The 22,143-nt window shown below is 29.0% G+C and overlaps 1 protein-coding gene across 1 annotated transcript in view; it reads left to right on the top strand.

Annotated features, from left to right (window-relative positions):
- LOC121117028 (uncharacterized) overlaps positions 1-22,143 on the top strand; it is a 72,606-nt gene that overhangs the window by 15,300 nt on the left and 35,163 nt on the right. Inside the window, exons 27-77 of the mRNA XM_071887738.1 lie at positions 451-540; positions 619-681; positions 745-849; positions 920-1,111; positions 1,173-1,259; positions 1,321-1,377; positions 5,554-5,781; positions 5,878-6,105; positions 6,213-6,440; positions 6,548-6,775; positions 6,882-7,109; positions 7,217-7,444; positions 7,552-7,779; positions 7,887-8,114; positions 8,222-8,449; positions 8,557-8,784; positions 8,892-9,119; positions 9,227-9,454; positions 9,562-9,789; positions 9,897-10,124; positions 10,232-10,459; positions 10,602-10,829; positions 10,905-11,132; positions 11,207-11,434; positions 11,493-11,720; positions 11,795-12,022; positions 12,095-12,322; positions 12,381-12,611; positions 13,300-13,530; positions 13,586-13,816; positions 13,877-14,107; positions 14,161-14,391; positions 14,469-14,696; positions 14,756-14,989; positions 15,048-15,278; positions 15,336-15,800; positions 16,140-16,733; positions 16,787-16,912; positions 16,972-17,223; positions 17,309-17,587; positions 17,653-17,733; positions 17,795-17,857; positions 17,967-18,218; positions 18,629-18,736; positions 18,821-18,886; positions 18,970-19,071; positions 19,163-19,225; positions 19,402-19,530; positions 20,092-20,217; positions 20,872-20,898; positions 21,283-21,513. Coding sequence (XP_071743839.1) covers positions 451-540; positions 619-681; positions 745-849; positions 920-1,111; positions 1,173-1,259; positions 1,321-1,377; positions 5,554-5,781; positions 5,878-6,105; positions 6,213-6,440; positions 6,548-6,775; positions 6,882-7,109; positions 7,217-7,444; positions 7,552-7,779; positions 7,887-8,114; positions 8,222-8,449; positions 8,557-8,784; positions 8,892-9,119; positions 9,227-9,454; positions 9,562-9,789; positions 9,897-10,124; positions 10,232-10,459; positions 10,602-10,829; positions 10,905-11,132; positions 11,207-11,434; positions 11,493-11,720; positions 11,795-12,022; positions 12,095-12,322; positions 12,381-12,611; positions 13,300-13,530; positions 13,586-13,816; positions 13,877-14,107; positions 14,161-14,391; positions 14,469-14,696; positions 14,756-14,989; positions 15,048-15,278; positions 15,336-15,800; positions 16,140-16,733; positions 16,787-16,912; positions 16,972-17,223; positions 17,309-17,587; positions 17,653-17,733; positions 17,795-17,857; positions 17,967-18,218; positions 18,629-18,736; positions 18,821-18,886; positions 18,970-19,071; positions 19,163-19,225; positions 19,402-19,530; positions 20,092-20,217; positions 20,872-20,898; positions 21,283-21,513 — 10,194 coding nt within the window. The remainder of the gene's footprint in view (positions 1-450; positions 541-618; positions 682-744; positions 850-919; positions 1,112-1,172; positions 1,260-1,320; positions 1,378-5,553; positions 5,782-5,877; positions 6,106-6,212; positions 6,441-6,547; positions 6,776-6,881; positions 7,110-7,216; positions 7,445-7,551; positions 7,780-7,886; positions 8,115-8,221; positions 8,450-8,556; positions 8,785-8,891; positions 9,120-9,226; positions 9,455-9,561; positions 9,790-9,896; positions 10,125-10,231; positions 10,460-10,601; positions 10,830-10,904; positions 11,133-11,206; positions 11,435-11,492; positions 11,721-11,794; positions 12,023-12,094; positions 12,323-12,380; positions 12,612-13,299; positions 13,531-13,585; positions 13,817-13,876; positions 14,108-14,160; positions 14,392-14,468; positions 14,697-14,755; positions 14,990-15,047; positions 15,279-15,335; positions 15,801-16,139; positions 16,734-16,786; positions 16,913-16,971; positions 17,224-17,308; positions 17,588-17,652; positions 17,734-17,794; positions 17,858-17,966; positions 18,219-18,628; positions 18,737-18,820; positions 18,887-18,969; positions 19,072-19,162; positions 19,226-19,401; positions 19,531-20,091; positions 20,218-20,871; positions 20,899-21,282; positions 21,514-22,143) is intronic.

Raw genomic sequence — 22,143 nt, 5'->3', positions numbered from 1 at the left:
TTTAAAGGGTCACATTCAAATCCAATTATAATATTTAACTATATTAAATGATATCAGAAATATGTTGGTTTGTACTATTACACTTTGACGTGCTTGAGTCAAACCAGTTCTGGGCAATTGAGCCAAAAACAAAAAGTGTTGCAATTGTCCCCTGTCATCTTTATTGAAAATATTATATTATTGCACAATGTGAAGTTTCTATTAATTCCATGAATTTGTAATCAAGCACTAGCAATTCTAAATAAAAAGATATAACATTATATAGGTCTACCTTTCAAGCATGGAATAATTTGATTAGAAATTCAACATAAATGTCAAATAAACTTCCCCTCCTATATTTTATTAGTATAGTTTTAAAGAGTTGTTTTATGTTTTAAAAGCAAGAGACTAAATAATTAACACAACTATAGATATTTTAAATTAAAAGTAATATGACTTTTAAAAAAATAGGATACACCTATAATAGAGGAATCTGATCAAGATCAGAAAATAAGAAAAGTTCGAACCGTTAAGACTAAAATCATAAAAAAGGATAGCAAGGTGAATAAGAGCATGTTGCATGAAACTAAATTATTTGTTGATTGATATTCATTAATCTGAACGAATTACTTTTGTTAGGTTGATTTATTAGATGATAAATTGCAAATTGAAGAGATTGAGCCTACAGAACTGGAGATTCAGGTTTTTTTATAGTTGATATTAAAATAAAAATATTCACATCATCAAATTTATATATATGATTAGGACATTCCATCTGTAGAACAGCAGACATTAGATGATCAAGATGAAAATCAAAAAATTAAGAGACGTATAGTTAAAACACGAATTATAAAGAAACAAAGTCAAGAGGTAAATAAATACCTAAATAAGGCAAATTTTGATCAGTTTATGTTCTCTTTTTTGCAAAACTATTCATTAGGAAGGGAAATACTCTAAAACAGAAGATATTGATCAAGAGCTACAGATAGAACCTTTTCATCGAGATGAAAAGGAGAGTACAACTAGGATTGTTAAGAAAAAAATTATTAAGAAAAAGATTGGCTTACATGAAAAGGAGGATATTGAGGGCGAAGAAACTGAAATCACAGAAACTACAGAGAGATCTGAGCAGGTTTTATTAGAAAAAAATTAAAAATATATTTATATTTTTAAATACTATATCTAAAAATTAGGACTTTCAAATGTTTGAATCAGAGCCTAAGCATGAGGATCATCAGAAAAATACTAAAATCATTAAGAAAAGAGTTATCAAGAAAAAGGTATTTTATTGGATGTTCATAACAATCAGCAAAAACAAATATAAATATAATAAATTTCTAGCCTAGTGAATTTGGACCAAAAGAGGAAACTTTCTTAAATGAACCTTCATTAGAATCTGTGAGTTTATATTTAGTTGATCATATTGCATTCGATTCAATGTTTCAATGTGTACAGTAGTACAAAAACCAATTGATAGTTGCTTAAACTTACATACAGAAACTTGTCCATCGTTATTTTTTTGTGTTTGCCCTTATTTTTTGTTTTATTTATGCAAATTAGATTTTAAATAATCCCATATATGACATGGGAATCGTGTGCAATTACTATATTCTAAATCATGATACAATTTTGCTAAAAAAGCTGAAAATCTAAATATTAAAACTAATAATAGTTACAAACGATAGATTCGTTTGTATCATTGATACTTAAATCCAAAAATCAATTATCTTTATTAGATAAATCAATCACTTAAAATACAAAAAGCTTCAAATTTTATCTCTCGAAGACAAAACTAGATATATTTACAAAACAAAACACTTGGTCATAAGGTTAATTTCAAGGATAAGTTTTCATACGGAAATTAGAGTTTCAAAATATAAAGTGACGAGTTATAATTGGTTTTTAGAGAGGAAAATAAGGAAACAGTGATTAAAGTATTGTGAACAAAAATTAAAAAAGTGAGGTTATTTTTGATGCAATCACCAAAAATATAAAAAATAGGCATAAATAAGAATCTATGGTGGATAAGTTGTAAAAGTTTTGTTGGATTAAAAATCATTTGCTCGAAGGAGAGTTTATTGATTACTTCATATTCAAAGATATTAATAAACAGTGCATATTATTTGAGAAACCAAAAAGGTGAACACAATCAGATGTGAAGTCCATAATATCAGTCTTAGCAAAATATATGATTCAACCAATAAATATGTTTCAAACGGCATCTGTTTCTAAAAAATCGTCCAAATTACACATGGAAAGAATAGGAAATAATTTAGATTACGTCACTAATATTTATTAGTCCAATATGACTAAAAAGATTATAAATTTTTTCATTAGTTTTCATCAAACATTGAGAAAGTAACATAAATAAATCCTAGTCTTCAAGAGGAACAATAATGTGTTATATGGTACAAAAAAAAAGTTCAAAAAATTAACAACCTAAAAGAAAAGTTACTCACAAATTATAAGAGAAAACATCCAATACACTCTAACTATATATGAATCAATACTTTTGAATATAGAATCAATTAAGTATATCATTTAATCAAGATTACATTGAGAATCTCTCCTATATATCAGTATTGATAATAAGAATGCAGAGAAACTGCACAAAAAGGGAGTCAAATATCATATTTAATGAAAAGTCTCAAGAATTAAATAAATTGTTGGAGTAATGTCGCTTCATATATTATTAATTAAATCTTTTTAATGAATATCAAATTATAATTTGATTGTTGAAATAAGAAAGTTTGAGAACTAAATAGAATGTTCAATATGGAAGATAATTATCTCAACACAAACAATATATGAAGGAACACAATCTTTATATAAATAAAAAATAATATATAATAATGTTCAAGAGTATAAAAAGTAAAAATACATCAGAAAATACATAAACTAGGTTTAAAAATCCATTTTGGTTTAAAAATAGTAGTAAAAAATGGAACTTGGTCCGTAATAAAATATATAGTGAATAAATATTTACTGTATTAGCATGATCCTAGAATAAGAGCACTAAGGAATGTTAAAAACTGTTGTATTGAAAGCTGATAATTTTGTTGAAGATACTATTCCATGTGAAATCGTCCAAACCAAACATAATTTCTATTTGTCTAGAAAAATCAAATCCGACTCCAACTCAAAAATAAATTAATCCTCAATGAATAAGTACTCAAAAATGATAGCGAAGGAAGTACTTAAATTTCTACTATGTTCCGTATCATATTTAAAATACCAAACCGAAGAATAAAAAAATATATATTATATGCCTAAAGTGGTATAATATTTCCAAATTTCAAAATAGTTGATGAAACTCTCAGATTTTGCAATGTGAAAGATCACTTTAAGAGTTTTTCTCAAGTCTTAAATATATCAAGAATTTACTTAGTTTTAAAAGAGTAAATAGTGAAGATAATTGGTTATTCGAAAAAGATACAATATATTTTATATGAATTTTAATATTTCAACATAGTCTCCTTGTAACTCCACTCACTTCTTCATGCAATGTAACTCACTTCTCCGTAACCAAGAGAAATAGTACTCGGCGTTTTCATCTGTGAAATAATTGTTCACCTCTTCATTCGACGAAAATCTTTGTCATCCGAGTGCAATTTTTAAATGGGGGAACAAAAAGAAGTTACTTGAGGCTAGATCGGGCGAGTAAGGCTGATGGTCAAGCAGTTCAAACCGTAATATCTCAGCCAAAAAAAAAAAAAAAAAAAACTTTTCTGCATTTTTGGAGATGGTTCCCCCATTGCATTCCATTGTTTGGACTGTATTTTTGTTTCTTACATATAATGGTGTTTCTAAGTTTTATCTACAGTAATTAATCAGCGACAAAACAGGCAATTATTGTCCCTAAACTCTGTCAACAAAGCGTTAAAAATGTCAATTGGAACATGTTTTTGGTCTAACGAGAGCATATGTGGCACCCAAAGCGCAGACAACTTTCTCGTGACTAAAAATTGAGTTAATATGTATGACAAACACGTGCTTATGACACTCTCATTCTCAATTTGATTCGGCACTGTATGGTGAACTTTGGCGATTTTTTCGTTGGTAGTTTCAGTTTTTGGAATTCCCGAACGTTCATCGCCTACCAAGCTCATACGGAAACGGTTAAATTCAGCTGCCCAAAATTTCATGGTAGTAAATTATGGTGTAAAGTCCACATACACAGAATCCAACTCATTTTTGATTTGTGTAAGCGTATTGCCTTTCAAAAATAAATATTTAATTACAGCTTAATATTCGATTTTGTCCATTTTCACAAAAAAATATCATCAACTGACTCAAACAACTATTACATAAGAACTGGACGTCCAAAATGTCTGAAACTTTGATGAGTAACTTTCAACAGATGATAAATAGATATGACTAGCTTTTATTCAAGAGTGACACCATCTTCACATTGAGGTAGGAAACTTTTCAAACCACCCTCGTACTTACTAGAGAAAGAAAAAATCCCGATTTGAATGTAAATCCAGAAATGTAACATAAAATATGAAACAAGATCACAATTAAATTATTTCACTTACTATAGAAGACATATCAGATTTTTTCTACAGATACCTTCCAAAAAAAGAAAAAAACGTTACCGTATCAAAAAGGTAAAAGAACAAAAATTTATAGAAAAAATATATTAAATTAGTAAAAATATTGCAGTGCTTAAAAAAAAAAATTACTGATTAAAAATAAATATGTATTGTCTAAAAAATATGTTTAGTTCTATTCAAATGTAGAATAAAAAAAAGATTCGAACGAAAACTTTCAACAGTTTCACCTAGCACAAAAATGAAGTATTATCACTTGAGCTTATTTAAAACTGTTCAAATTAAATATATTTTAACTAACCTTGTTTTCAATGAGAAGCAAGAGAATGTGAAAAACCACATAAGGAATAGATGCACACACATTTAAAAAATCACAAAATATTACACCTTTTTAAGTACTGCATTTTTATCAATAAAAAAAAAACATTAATTTTCATATTAATATACAGAAATATTAGTAAATAGTAAATGCTGAAAAAACGTATAGTTTTGAGGGTAAACTCATCAATTTCACCCAATATAAAGTTAAAATGATGGGAAGATAAATGTTCTTAACTTATTTGAAAGCTCATGTATTATAAAACATATATACTAATGGAAAAACTAAAAACATAAAGACTACAAAATAGGCAGATACCCAAATTTAATTTAAACAGTATTAAAAGGTAGGAAACACTTAAAGGTAATTAATCTTAATCTTAATTAATCTTAAAATTTGGTATGTCAACCAATATATAATTGGTCTAAATACATTGATCAAACTTGAATCAATGTAAATGAGAATCATATCTGAAAGTCAAGGTCTTTTAACAACATCGACACTTACAGAAGAAGTTCGAAACATTGCAACAACAACAGAAGGAAAAGAGCACATTTTAATTGAAACAATATCACAAGATAGCAAAATGCTTGGGGTAATAAATTCTAAAACTTGGCATGTTAACCAATATTTATAAGACAACGCATAATAACAAGATAAATGGTATAAATCGATATTTACATGAAAATGAATTTATTTTAGTATAATCCAAGTGTTGAGGAAATGTCAAGTTTTGAGGGTGAAATTCTGAAAGTTTCTCCAAAAATGAAGTTAAATGATAATAAATTGACGGCTCTCAACATATGTGAAGAACAAAGTCTCTATTCAACATTGACACTATTGGAAGAAGTACAAACAATTGGGACTACAACAGAAGGCAAAGAGCCTAATTTAATTGAAACAGTTTCACAAGATAGCAAAACACTTGGGGTAATTAATTTAAAACTTGGCTTGTTAATAAGTCAACGCATGATAACAAGATAATTGGTCTAAATCAATATTTACATGTAATTGAATTTATTTTAGTATAATCCAAGTGTTGAGGAAATTTCTAGATTTGAGGGTAAGATTCCCACAGTTTTACCAAACATAAAGTTGGATGATAAAAAGTTGACTTCTCTCAACATATCAGAAAATCAAGGTCTTTTTACAACATCGATAATAGTAAAGGAAGCTCGAAACAATGAGACTACAACTGAAGGGAAAGAGCCCAATTTAATTGAAGCAGTATCTCAAGATAGCAAAACACTTGGGGTAATTAAATTTAAAACTTGGCATGTTAACCAATATTCAAAGGACAACGCATTATAACAAGATAATTTGTCTAAATTTATATATACACATTCTTGAATTTATTTTAGTATAATCCAAGTTTAGAGGAAATGTCTAGTTTTGAGGGGAAAATTCCAACAGTTTTACCAAATATAAAGTTGGATAATAAAAAGTTGACTACTCTCAACATATCTGAAAATCAAGGTATTTTTACAACATCGACACTAGTTGAAGAAGCTCGAAAAATTGAGAGTACAACTGAAGGCAAAGAGCCCTGTATAATTGAAACAGTATCACAAGATAGCAAAACACTTGGGGTAATTAACTTTAAAGCATAGCATGTAAATCAAAATGAATCATTCAATGCATGATAAGAAGATAATTGGTCTAAATTGATATTTACATGTTTATTAATTTATTTTAGTATAATCCAAGTGTTGAGGAAATGTCTAGTTTTGAAGGAAAAATTCACACAGTTTTACCAAATATAAAGTTGGATGATAAAAAGTTGACTGCTCTCAACATATTGGAAAATCAAGGTATTTTTACAACATCGACACTAGTTGAAGAAGCTCTAAAAATTGAGAATACAATTAAAGGCAAAGAACCCTGTTTAATTGAAACAGTATCACAAGATAGCAAAACACTTGGGGTAATTAACTTTAAAGCATAACTTGAAAATCAAAATGATAAGTCAATGCATGATAAGTAGATAATTGGTCTAAATTGATATCGTCATGTTTATTAATTTATTATAGTATAATCCAAGTGTTGAGGAAATGTGTAGTTTTGAGGGTAAAATTCAGACAGTTCCACCAAATATAAAATTGGATGATAAAAAGTTGACTACTCTCAACATATCGGAAAATCAAGGTATTTTTACAACATCGACACTAGTAGAAGAAGCTCAAAAAATTGAGAATACAACTGAAGGCAAGGAACCCTGTTTAATTGAAACAGTATCACAAGATAGTAAAACACTTGGGGTAATTAATTTTAAAGCATAGCAATTATATCAAAATGAAACTGTCAATGCATGATAAGAAGATTATTGGTCTATATTGATATCTACATGTTTATTAATTTATTATAGTATAATCCAAGTGTTGAGGAAATGTGTAGTTTTGAGGGTAAAATTCAGACAGTTCCACCAAATATAAAATTGGATGATAAAAAGTTGACTACTCTCAACATATTGGAAAATCAAGGTATTTTTACAACATCGACACTAGTTGAAGAAGCTCAAAAAATTGAGAATACAACTGAAGGCAAGGAACCCTGTTTAATTGAAACAGTATCACAAGATAGTAAAACACTTGGGGTAATTAATTTTAAAGCATAGCATGTAAATCAAAATGAATAAGTCAATGCATGATAAGAAGATAATTGGTCTAAATTGATATCGTCATGTTTATTAATTTATTTTAGGAGAATCCAAGTGTTGAGGTAATGTCTAGTTTTGAGGGTAAATTTCCGACAGTTTCACCAAATATAAAGTTGGATGATAAAAAGTTGACTGCTCTCAACATATCTGAAAATCAAGGTATATTTACAACATCGACACTAGTTGAAGAATTTCGAAAAACTGAGAGTACAATTGAAGGCAAAGAACCCTGTTTAATTGAAACAGTATCACAAGATAGCAAAACACTTGGGGTAATTAATTTTAAACCATAGCATTTATATCAAAATGAATTAGTCAATGCATGATAAGAAGATAATTGGTCTAAATTGATATCGTCATGTTTATTAATTTATTATAGTATAATCCAAGTGTTGAGGAAATGTCTAGTTTTGAGGGTAAATTTCCGACAGTTTCACCAAATATAAAGTTGGATGATAAAAAGTTGACTGCTCTCAACATATTGGAAAATCAAGGTATTTTTACAACATCGACACTAGTTGAAGAAGCTCGAAAAATTGAGAATACAATTAAAGGCAAAGAACCCTGTTTAATTGAAACAGTATCACAAGATAGCAAAACACTTGGGGTAATTAACTTTAAAGCATAACTTGAAAATCAAAATGAATAAGTCAATGCATGATAAGTAGATAATTGGTCTAAATTGATATCGTCATGTTTATTAATTTATTATAGTATAATCCAAGTGTTGAGGAAATGTCTAGTTTTGAGGGTAAATTTCCGACAGTTTCACCAAATATAAAGTTGTATGATAAAAAGTTGACTGCTCTCAACATATTGGAAAATCAAGGTATTTTTACAACATCGACACTAGTTGAAGAAGCTCGAAAAATTGAGAATACAATTAAAGGCAAAGAACCCTGTTTAATTGAAACAGTATCACAAGATAGCAAAACACTTGGGGTAATTAACTTTAAAGCATAACTTGAAAATCAAAATGAATAAGTCAATGCATGATAAGTAGATAATTGGTCTAAATTGATATCGTCATGTTTATTAATTTATTATAGTATAATCCAAGTGTTGAGGAAATGTGTAGTTTTGAGGGTAAAATTCAGACAGTTCCACCAAATATAAAATTGGATGATAAAAAGTTGACTACTCTCAACATATCGGAAAATCAAGGTATTTTTACAACATCAACACTAGTAGAAGAAGCTCAAAAAATTGAGAATACAACTGAAGGCAAGGAACCCTGTTTAATTGAAACAGTATCACAAGATAGTAAAACACTTGGGGTAATTAATTTTAAAGCATAGCAATTATATCAAAATGAAACTGTCAATGCATGATAAGAAGATTATTGGTCTATATTGATATCTACATGTTTATTAATTTATTATAGTATAATCCAAGTGTTGAGGAAATGTGTAGTTTTGAGGGTAAAATTCAGACAGTTCCACCAAATATAAAATTGGATGATAAAAAGTTGACTACTCTCAACATATTGGAAAATCAAGGTATTTTTACAACATCGACACTAGTTGAAGAAGCTCAAGAAATTGAGAATACAACTGAAGGCAAGGAACCCTGTTTAATTGAAACAGTATCACAAGATAGTAAAACACTTGGGGTAATTAATTTTAAAGCATAGCAATTATATCAAAATGAAACTGTCAATGCATGATAAGAAGATTATTGGTCTATATTGATATCTACATGTTTATTAATTTATTATAGTATAATCCAAGTATTGAGGAAATGTCTAGTTTTGAGGGTAAAATTCCGACAGTTCCACCAAATATAAAATTGGATGATAAAAAGTTGACTGCTCTCAACATATCTGAAAATCAAGGTATTTTTTCAACATCGACACTATTTGAAGAAGCTCGAAAAATTGAGAATACAACTGAAGGCAAAGAGCCCTGTTTAATTGAAACAGTATCACAAGATAGCAAAACACTTGGGGTAATTAATTTTAAACCATAGCATGTAAATCAAAACGAATAAATCAATGCATGATAAGTAGATAATTGGTCTAAATTGATATCTACATGTTTATAAATTTCTTTTAGTATAACCCAAGTGTTGAGGAAATGTGTAGTTTTGAGGGTAAAATTCCGACAGTTCCACCAAATATAAAATTTGATGATAAAAAGTTGACTGCTCTCAACATATCTGAAAATCAAGGTATTTTTACAACATCGACACTAGTTGAAGAAGCTCGAAAAATTGAGAATACAATTGAAGGCAAAGAGCCCTGTTTAATTGAAACAGTATCACAAGATAGCAAAACACTTGGGGTAATTAATTTTAAACCATAGCATGTAAATCAAAACGAATAAATCAATGCATGATAAGTAGATAATTGGTCTAAATTGATATCTACATGTTTATTAATTTCTTTTAGTATAACCCAAGTATTGAGGAAATGTCTAGTTTTGAGGGTAAAATTCCGACAGTTCCACCAAATATAAAATTGGATGATAAAAAGTTGACTGCTCTCAACATATCTGAAAATCAAGGTATTTTTACAACATCGACACTAGTTGAAGAAGCTCGAAAAATTGAGAGTACAACTGAAGGCAAAGAGCCCAATTTAATTGAAACAGTATCACAAGATAGCAAAACACTCGGGGTAATTAAATTTAAAAGTTAGCGTGTAAATATAAATTAATAACTCAATGCATGTTAAGATGATAATTGATCTAAATTTATATCTACATGTTTATTAATTTCTTTTAGTATAATCCAAATGTTGAGGAAATGTCTAGTTTTGAAGGTAAAATTCCGATAGTTCCACCAAATATAAAATTGGATGATAAAAAGTTGACAGCTCTCAACATATCTGAAAATCAAGGTATTTTTACAACATCGACACTAGTTGAAGAAGCTCGTAAACTTGAGACTACAACTGAAAGCAAAGAAACTAATTTAATCGAACTATTATCACAAGATAGCAAAATGCTGGGGGTAATTTATCTTTAAACATGGCATGTTTATAAATATGCGAATTAAATTAATGAATACATGTTAAGTAATATGAATTAGTCAATGCATGATAACAAGATAGTTGTTATAAATCGATATTTACATGTTTATTAATTTGTTTTAGTATAATCCGAGCATTGAAGAAATGTCATGTTTTGAGGGTAATATGCCGACAGTTTCGTCCAATGTAAAATTAGATGAAAAGAATTTAAGTTCTGTCAATGTGTCCGAGAGTTTAAGTCTTTCTAACACGGCATTATTTCACAGAGATTCCCAATCTTTTAAAAGTTCAACTGAGGGAGTGGAATCTAATGAATTGCAGACTATTTTACAAGATAGTAAAACTATTGGGGTAATATATCCTTTTAATTGCATTATTTGAATAGTATGTTTAAATACGTTATATTTTTTTATCAACTTGATTTAGTATAACCCAAACATTGAAGAAACTTCAAGTTTTGAGGGGGAAATTCCAACTGTTTCACCGAATATTAAACTTTATGAGAAGAACTTATACTCAGTAAATGTAGCTGAGAGTCAAGATATTCTAGCCCTTTCTCTTTTTAAGAAAGAAATACAACCTTTGGAAAGCTCCAGAGAGAGAAAAGAACCTAACACTCTTCAAAATGTTTCCCAAGATAGTAAAACATTCGGGGTATTTCCTTATAAAGCATGCTATTTATGAATAATTTTTGCTAAATTTTAAAATTTCTGGCTTCTTGTTTTTAGTACAATCCTTGTATTGAAGAAATGTGTTCTTTTGAGGGTAAAATACCCACTATTGAACCGAATATAAAATTAGATGATAAAAAGCTATCATCTATAAATGTCGCCGAACGTCAAGGCTTTTTAACGACTTCTACTTTACAAAAAGAATATCACTCATTCAAAAACTCTTCTGAAGGCAGAGAGCCCAATTCATTAAAAAAGATTACAAAAGATAGTAAAATAATTGGGGTAATTTAGATGCATGTGTTATTATAAAACTAAATTGATTATTGTCTATGATATGTAGTTCAATCCAAATATAGAGGAAATGTCGAGTTTCGAAGGGAAAATTCCAACTATTGTACCCAATATGTTATTGGATGAAAAAAAATTATCTACAGTTACTGTTGCAGAGAACCAAGGTCTTTTATCGACATCAAAAATTCAGAAGGAATCCTGCTCTTTTGAATACTTGACAGAATTAAAAGAACCCGATTTATTTGATACTGTTTCACAGGATAGCAAAACTTTAGGGGTAAATGTTTATTTTTGTCCATTATAACAAAACATTAAAATTGAATTATTCATGTTTATGTAATTAAACTTTAGTACAATCCAAGTGTCGAAGAAATGTTTAGTTTTGAAGGGAAAACACCAACAGTTACTCCTAATGTTAAATTGGATGATAAGAAACTAAGCTCAGTTAATATTGTTGATAGTCAAGAACTTATTTCAACCTCCTCATTTCGAAACAAAGTGCAGTCGCTCGAAAGTACTTCTGAAGGAAGACAACCTAATATTCTAAAAACTATTTCAAAAGATAGTAAAACTCTTGGGGTGTGTATTCATTTTAGCATGAAACGATTGAGATTAAAAAGTACGAATGATTATATGAAAATCAACGTTTAGTTCCAGCCAAATATTGAGGAAATGTCAAGCTTTGAAGGGAAAATACCTTCCGTTTTGCCCAATATTAAATTGGATGAAAATAATTTAGCTTCAGTTAATGTGGTACAGAATCAAGATTTTATGACAATAGCAAGATTTGAGAAAGAGCCACATACGTTTGAATGCTCAAAGGAAAGCAAAGTATCTAACATCCTTGAAACAGCATCACACGATAGCAAAACGTTAGGGGTAATTGTAAAATAATAATGCATGATTTATGTATGACAAATATTGTGCCTTAATTTAGTATAATCCAAGCTTTGAAAAGATGTCTTCCTTTGATGGAAATTTGCAAACCGTGTCACCAAATATCAAAATGGATGATAAAAAGCTTCATTCACTAACTATTGCACAAAATGATGGAATTCTATCAACACATTCACTTCAAAGAGAAAAGGAGATTTTACTTGAGAAAACTTCTCAAGTTATAGAACCTAATAATTATGAGACAATTCAAAAGGATAGTAAAATTATCGGGGTAAATCAAATTGCTGTTTTTTATTTTCCTTGCAATGGCATGGTTGTATTTATTTAAGTATGATGACAAGTTTAAAATAGAATTATTTTGCATGAATTGTTTTTTGGAAGCATCCATTGTTTTACAAAATTCCACGATATATGTGTTTATATATATATATATGAAATAATGCTTGAATATATTTAGTTCCAGATTGCTTATTTCAATTAAAATTAACGAAAAAAATATTTTTTTTAGTAAATATACTTTAATAATATTGTATTTTTTAACTTATGTTCTTTATAGAGATGCTTATGTATTGCGTATGTTATTATTTTGGTACATTATAATTATTTAATATATACTTTAATGCTTTAATTGAGCATGTATAAGTTATAAATCTCATATTTCTACACGTACAGGTTAAACTGAAATAGTATGCAAAATATAGCCATTACCTTCAAATATTTACAATACAAAAGATGAAAATAGTATTATTTGATGGATAATTGAAATGAATTAGAATTAATTATTAAATCAAATTAAAATGTTACAGTTGAATATTTTCACTAATTTTTTAGTTGTACTGCATGTAAGCATAATATAAAATTTTTTTTTTTTTGCATGTTGCTCGATAACAACTTAAACCTGTAAAAAAAACTTAATCTTTTTGAATTTATGAACCAATTATACATTTTTATTCAAATAGTATAACCCTGATGTTGAGACCACGTCAGGTATAACATCTCAATCTGAAATTTCACTATCAAGACCATCATTAAATCAAACAATATTGCCATCTCTTGAAGTTATTTCTACGGATAAATTAATTAACACAGGAGATGTGCCAAATAAGAATGAAATTTATGAAAAGAGTATCAGTGAAAATATAGAAGTCAAACAGTTTGAACAAGCAGTTAGGGCCACTCAAAGTTTAGGTGTAAGTTGAAAATTGTTATTAGATAAAACTGTTATTGCTTTATTTTTTTCGTTAGTATAATCCAAGTATTGAAGAAATGTCCAAATTAGATCAAAACATTCCAAATATATCTCCTAATGTCACGTTTGAAGATAGTTCAAATCCTACAATAAATATTGCCATGAGTGAAGATATTCATAAAGTTGAACCTCTTGATGAGTTTAAAAAGGCGGCAATGGGACAATCTGTTGAAGGTCAAGAGCCTCATATTCTTAGAACTGTTGCTCAAGATAGTAAACAATTTGGGGTAGGTGTTTATTTAAGAATATTCTAGAGAGTTTCAAATCAATATGTTATTTATTGATAGTTTCATCCAAATATTGAAGAAATAAGTTTTTTTGATAAAAGTCCAGAATCAATGCAGTCGAATTATGTAATGGAACAATCAGTTCTTCCTTCTGTTCAAATTTCTTCCAGTGAAAAAATTAACGGTATTTCTTATTTACAAAGCCAAGATGAAGTGGAAATTAAGAACATAAATGAAAATTATGAGGGCCGCGTTCTTGAACAAGTCACTAATAAAAGCCAGTTTCTTGGGGTGATAAACTTACTACTTAAAATAAGTCAAATTATTTGTAAAATTTCATTTAGTTTCAACCGACCATTGAGAAAATGTCAGACTTGGATGAAAAAATTAAGGGATTCACACCAAAAGTGATTTTTGATGACAAATCTAACCCTACTGTAAATATAACCGAGAGTCATAAAATACAGGATACTTCAGCATGGATAGGTGCAAAACCATTAAATCCAGAACAATTGATTGAAGGTCAAGAAAAAAAACAACTTGAATCGGCAGAACATGATAGTAAATTATTAGGGGTAAGTTGTAGGTTTCGGTATGATGCATGAATAAACTTACTTTAAATAATCATGATAACTATATCATATGTGTAAAGTTCATTCCACATGTTGAAAAAACCAAGACAATTGAGAAACAGTTGGAGGGTGTGTTTTCAAAACCAGTTTTAGAACAACCTCTTCCATCTGTCGAAATATCTTCCTTGGAAAAAATTATGGATATATCACACTTACAGTGTGAAAAAGGTATTGAACCCAAAAATATTCGAGAAATTTACGAAGAACAGATTTATGAACAAGCTACCAGGGAAGCAACAAACATAGGGGTTAGTTAGTATAATGAAGTTTAATTTGGCAACTCAATTCATTATTATTATTTAAATAGTACAAGCCATTAGTTGAAGCTATGGATGAATTCGAAGCAAAACAAATAACATTTACTTCTGAAAGAAAATTGGAAGAAAATTCAAATTTAGCTATTACAGTAGAACAAAACAAATCTATCATTAATGCTAAAGAATTTCAAGCTGATAGCTTCGCAGGTCTAGGAGAAAATATTCTTGAGAACCAAGAAAAACTGCAATTAGGGACTGTGTCTAAAGGAACAAAAATCATTGGAGTAAGTTTTTGTTAGGATTACTTGTTGTACAAAATTATATGAAAAAAATTGTTTTTAGTACAATCCAAACATAGAAATGACATCAGATATTGCAGAATTCACAAGTGGTGTTGTTCCCTTATTTAAGTTGGATGAAAATACACAAGAAACCATCAAGATAACTGAAAATAAAGAACTCCTCTCAGCAAAAGATTTCGAATCTGGAAAGGAGGCATTAGCAGAGAAAGCAAGTGAATCATATCAATCTGTTTTAAGTGGATCAGTAGTTAAAAAAAGTCAACAATTTGGAGTAATTAATAATGGGTTAAGTAATTTCAGTAGAATGTTTATCATTATTTTTTTTTAGTTTAATCCAAATGTGGAAATGAGTAGAACAATACAGCAGACTGAAGTAAATAGATATTCAGTTGTGCCACAGTTAGAAGACTCAAATTGTTCTTTGATTAATATAACTTCAAATCAAGAAGTTATTGATCTTCAGAATTTGCCAAAAGATTGGTGCCCAGAGGGAGAAATTATAAATCCAAATTTAGTTACAGGACAGCTTGAAACGATTCAAAATCAAACTCAAATCGTAGGTTTTGTACCAAATCAAGAAAAAATGAACCATTTAAAGGAGAAACAAAGCCCCAGCATGGAAGTGGTAGAAGAATCTGTGGATACAATGTTACCTCTTAACGTTTCAACAAATGCAGAGGTGATTGATGCTAAAGAGTTTGATGGAAAAGAAGTCTTTGGAGTGAAGCATGCGGATGAGCATTCCACTGAAAATTCTAGGAATAGAGCAACAAAAGATACAATTCAGTTTGGGGTGAGGAGTAGACAGATATTGTCATTTTTTTTATGAATGAATTGCATCTTGTTGACGAATGAAAGCGCATGCGCGTATAAGATCTGCTATTTAAAAATGCATAAGCATGATTTATATTTGTTTGATAATTATTTGATTTATTTAGAATGGTCTTCTGTTATAGATATTTGTATAAAGTAGTATTCATTATTTCACAGGAATGTCGCATGAAAAGGACTTAGCTATAATTATTAATAGACGAACTGCATGTTTTATTGCATGAAAAATGGTTAGAGTTCATTTTTTTATGCATGAATATTTGTAATCGATAGAGAGATAAATAAACTTTTATTGAAATAGTTTTCAACTAAAACAGAAGAAACCGGTAATATAGATCCCTCAAAGCCTTTTGGAGCACAACAAATTAAACCTACGGAAGAGATATGCCCCGTTGCAAATGAAAAAGCAAAGGTTAATGTTCCACGTTTGGGGAGTTGTGAGCCAGAAGATGTATCAATAAAACGAAGAAAATCAATTAAAAAGAAAATTTTCAAGGATAAAGTGTTTAAGAATACAACCATTGAGTCAGAAGAACCACAGAAAAAAAAGAAAATGTCAGTTCCGACTGTAGATGATGAGCAATTTGATAGGGAAGATGAATTTGAAGAACCTGAAAAACTTGAAAAGATTACTGATTTGTCTGAAGACGATACTTCTCCTATAAAATCACAACAAGAGTCGGAAAATGAGATATCGGATAATACATCTGTGGAAATGAAGGAAGATATTAACTCAAAGTTTGTCCAGGGAAAGTCTGTTAAATCTAGGAAACCTGAAGAACAAAGAGTAGAGACAGAAAAAGAAAACATTTCATGTGAAAAAGTTTTTGTATCTGAATTCGACATTACTTCTGAACAGTATGAACAATCCCTTCATGATAAATCCGACAAAAAGGTAATATTTGTTGCTGTTTTATACATACTACATAACTATGCATTTATACATAGACGAAAGGAGATCAGAAGGGTGAAAGGAATAAGAAAAAGTTAGTACAAAAAATTGGAGAAAATGTAGAATTTGGTACAGTAAAACTTAGAAAAGTTGAGTCTGAAAAAGTTCCAACAATAGAAGAGGTAATTTATGAATCAAATGTATCTCATTTTTAAGGTGTATTATAAAATATATATTTAAGGTGGAAAAAGAGTCAAAGGTTAAAGTAACAAAGAAAAAAGTTATTAAAAAGATAGTTAAAAAGAAGGAAATGTCTCCTGAATCGGTATTATCTGAGAAACTTGATTCTATAAAAGATGTAGAGTCAGCTATGGAAGATGAATCAGTTCAAGAGCCTTCAATTAAGAAAGAATCTGATAGTTCTGGTCCTTCAGAGAAAGAAGAAGAGTCAAAGACAGATAAACCAATGAGGGATGAGATTGCTAAAAAGGAGGTAGAAGTTGCATGTATTTTTTTTAGTATATACTGTATACTAATATACATTCCAATTTATCATTTCCATAAACAATTAAATATAGGCTGAGAAAGTAGAAAAACAGATTCTGAAGAAAAAACCGATAGCAAGGAAGTCAGTAGAAGAGGAAATTGACTTTACTAAAATTAAATTAGCATCGCATAAATTTGAAAAGAAACCAGAAATTGAAGCTCAAGAGCTAGTCTCAGATGTATCAGTTTCTGAAGAGGCTCCAAAAACTAAGAAATTGCCAAGAAAAATGCTACCTAAGGAAAAACCTAATGAGCTTCATAAAATAAAACTTAAGAAACATGAATTTGAGAAGCTACCACAGACTGAAACAGTAAATAACTTATAAATTAAATTTATTTTTATCTATGAAATTCGTTGGGTACTTATGTATTTCAGTTAGAGAATAAAACAAATGTTAGGGTGTCAAAGAAAGTCACTGATATAAAGATTGACACAAAAAAGAAGAAAAAGAAAAAGGTTGTTTATTGTTCATTAGAGTATTAAATTAACTAATTATTGTTCAAAAATAAATACATAGGTATCTATTTCTAAAGACGTTCCACCTGTCGATCAAATAGTAGAGGGAACAATAGATGATACTGTAAGTTAGTTATTTGCACGCCTTTTTTTTTTTAGTGTAGAAAATCTTTAGTTTAATACTAGGGGCATTATTAATACGAGTATTAACTTGTGTATTATTAAATGACTAGGTTGAAAAAACTAGTGATTTTATTGTACTACCTGACAAAACAGAGTATGCTCTTAAAACAAAACACGATATAGAGGACAAAATAGAACTACCAGAGTTCATTTCAATTCCTTCCACTCAAGGAGTGGAACCAAAAGTTGAAACAGTATTAGAGACAGGCAAAGATGAATATGCTTTTGAGACAGCAACTCCAAAGGATACAAATACTGAATCTCATAGGCCTGTCAGCATTCAGATAGAAAACGTTGAGGAAGTAATTTACTAATTTGATATCATTAATAGAGATGTGAAAAAGAGCAATTGACGTAGAGCTGTTATTAATTTATTTCTCCTTCCAGATGCAAGTTTTAATCAAGCATATCACTACTTTAACAAAGTAAAAAGTAAATCCCTATCAAATAAATATTTTGTACCATTTATTCACTGCAAAAGTTTAGGATCAAAGCATAATTTTAACTAATTTTTTAATGTTTACATATATTTATTTAAAAAAATGTTATAAAAAGAAAAAATATATATATATAATACAGCTTGACAAGTAATAGGATTTTGATGTCATCTACACTTGCGGGAACGGGCTCTTTTTCCCAGCTCTAATAATTAATATAGTTTATGTTTAATAATTATATTTGTGTTTAACTAATACTACAACTATATTAAAAGTTTGTCAAATTGCAAAAATTAACTCAAAAGGACAAGTTAATTCCAATAGTTTTAACACAAGAACCATTCATGGAAAATGCTGATACCAAAGATAAAATTATAGTTAAGGTATAGATAGTTTTTACAATTTATCCAGAAAAATATTCTTACTTTTTATTATTTATTTTATTCAACAATTAATTTACGATACAGAAAAATGTCAAAAAATCCATGAAATCATCTGCTATATCAAAGACTGCAGTGGATGATGAACCACAGGTGGGTTCATATTATTTATCATAAGACAAGATATATGTTATTTATTTGTTGAATTTGCTGTTTTTATTTTTATTTTGATATAGCCATTAGTAGAAGAGCCTAAAGAGGAAGATATAGCAGAAGCTATATCTGACTTAACTATAACTGAAGAAACGGAATCTAAGGATATAGCATCACCAACTCAGGTACAGAAACTAAAAAATGATGTTTTAATTTTTTTTTAATTGCTCTTCATGTGTTTTCCTCTGTACCCATCCTTTCATGACTATCTAATAGAAAAATGTAGAAATACCAATCGCAATTATCGAAGGACCGGATGAAGACAAACCCCATGAAGCGGTTAGTTGTCCCATCTAATGCATGACTTCTTAATATGATATTTTATTTGCTCAAGTTAAGATCAATAGAGCCAACATAGTCTACAGTTATTATCAAAATTCAAAAGTTCCTATTAATTTTCTTATTTTTATTAAATTCTTTTTTCCTCTGTTTCATTTCCTTACCTCTTTTTATAGCCTCAAGATGATACATTAAAAATAACAGAGTTAGATGGCGGAGTATCTTCCCCAGATGCATCCGTTGTTGCAGCACCTAGGGAAGAGAAAAAAGTTGCTAAAAAAGTTAAGAAGAAAGTGGTTAAAAAGGTAGATAAATATATCATTAGATAGAAATCAAAGTTATGTCTATAGTTGTAAAAATATGCTCTTACAATGGGTAAAAAAAATTTCCCTAGTAATTGTGAGCAGGCTTTTTTAGTTTTCAAAACTTTCAAAATCTAAGTATAATGTTACCACTAGTACGTGTTCTTATCAGGATCCGAGATTGATCAGTTTAGGACTCATTTGCAGGCCTGAACTGGACAGAACTATAGTCTTCAGTGCTAAGTAAGAATTGACATAGCATTAGTTATAAGAGTCAGTCCTTGTTAGACTCTGATTAGAATTGAATAACAACATCGTAGCCATTCCTGCCCATTTTCTTGCTAAATAGGAAGTGGTGTTTGTTTTTATTTCTTTCCTCTTGTAGTAAATCTAATAAAACATCATCACAGCAACCACTCTCCTACCAAACATTTTCCAAATTGTCTGGGTAGTTATGACATTTATATGGTGATTTTATTACAGACCAGCAGAGCATATTTTTACAACTCTAGCTAAATCGGTAATGAAATGAAAACACTATGATATATCCAAAATTACTTGTAGAAGACAAAAGAGAGTAAACCCAGTGATGATTGGCCGACAGTATCACAGGATAGTGAAGACATTAGACGTAAACCTTCAATAGCATCAGTAGACACTGTTGATGAACAGCAGTCTCTTGTGGACGATGTAAGAATTAATAGTTATACATATTTAGTAGATTTTGCAAGTAGACTAAAAATTGCACAATTGTTGAAAATAAATCTGAACTGCATGATAAAACATCTGTGTAGTACCTATACATACATACATGGTTAGAGTAAACAATATTATTTCACTGGTATATTTTAAAATAAGTGTGGTGAAGGTAAAAACACCCTCTAATCGCCCTTTTATTTTCAAATAAATTAATGGCATGAAATGTATTTTTAGCTATCCATTCTGTTTTAATAATTTAATATTTTTTTCAGCATGAATCACTAATGGTATAGTATGAATAGTTTTAATACAATATTCTTATTCATTTTCAGGCATATTTATAACTAATGCATACATTGTAGTCATAATAACAAGCATGTATGTAATATTACAGACAAAAAAATGTTATGACTCGACAAAATTTTGTTATATTTTTGGAGTATTTGACAAATTAGACTAAATATTCAATATTTTTATAATATTAGACTTAATTTTAGTGTGTGTGATCTACATATATTATGAATATAATAAATAGTTATATATTTTTTTTTAATGTATGATGTATTTACGATAAATTTGTCTTATTTTATTTCCTAAAATCTTCGATTTCGCTAAACTAATACTTCCATTTTAAATATATTTTAGGAACCTGATCCAGAAACAGAAGAAATGGTAAGTGTCCAAATTCGTAATCAATATATTAGCTATTACTCTATAATTTATATTTATCATGCGACAAATCCAATCTTCTCCCATCTTTTATTTTCAAATCTTTCTTACTTTCTTCTTTCTTTCAAATATTTTCTCTCAAAATATCGCAACCTTTCCTTCTCTTAACTCTATTTTCATCTTTTGTTTCTAAATACAGGGGCGTCGGAAGTAGGGAAAAGGGTATAGTATTTAACCTTCAGTATTTATAATTTTATAAAAAGAAAAATTATAATTCCATTTTTTTAAAACGAAAGAAATATGTATCCCCCCTCTAATGTTCGATAACTTCTGACGGCCTTGTTATATGACATCACATATATTTATTACATATTAAATCAAACATAGATACAAACTCAAGACGATGATGACACCATCGTCGATGATGTAGTTGACAATCTAGACGGTCAACAAGACTCAAAACATGTAGACGAATCTCTTCCAAAAGACTCTAAAGGTGATGATCGCCCTAGAAAGGGTTCGATTATCCCTGACATTGTTCGTTCTGAAGAACAGATGTCAGACAAGGACAAATCCGAAATGGACGTTAGTTCAATCGCGGATGATGACTCTAAAAAGGTAAGAACATTCATAAATATATGTATAAAGTTTTGGTCCTTAATTTATCTATGAATACTAAAGATAAAATATACTTACAGTTTGAGTATGTTTACAAACTGAAGCTGCCATTTCTAGTATGAAAAAAGATATAATGAGTTTTAATATAAATAACACAATTGAACAAAGCTTTATTTTTTCAAAAATCATTTAACTGCTATTGATATTTAATTCTAGTAGTACTTAACGTGCTGATTACGAATCTGGTTTTGTTGTTTCGCATCAAATCTAGTTTTTGAGAATTTTCAATATGAACTATTTAAGTATTTTAACTCTTTAATAGGATGTCACGATCAGTAATCTACATAAAATATACTTTTTCCAAGCAAAATTGATATTAATCCTAAATATAGGCTTATTTGTCAAGTATGATCGATTAATCTTGAGAATATGCAAGGTAGACAAAACTAACTTATTACTTGACAAAAAATAATGATTTTAATTTGTTTCTAAACAAAGCATTTGCTCATACCATATCTAGCTTAACAGCAATATTAACTTGATTTTATTTTTGCATAAATTGCTCGAGAATAGTATAATAATAAATAATATAATTATAAAAAATTTATAATTGTATTGATTTTTTCTTTA

The sequence above is a fragment of the Lepeophtheirus salmonis genome, chromosome 4 (genome assembly GCF_016086655.4).
Source record: "Lepeophtheirus salmonis chromosome 4, UVic_Lsal_1.4, whole genome shotgun sequence".
NCBI classification, from domain to species: Eukaryota; Metazoa; Arthropoda; class Copepoda; order Siphonostomatoida; family Caligidae; genus Lepeophtheirus; species Lepeophtheirus salmonis.
Note: the sequence above shows the minus strand (reverse complement) of the source record. Positions and strands in the feature narration are given on the sequence as shown.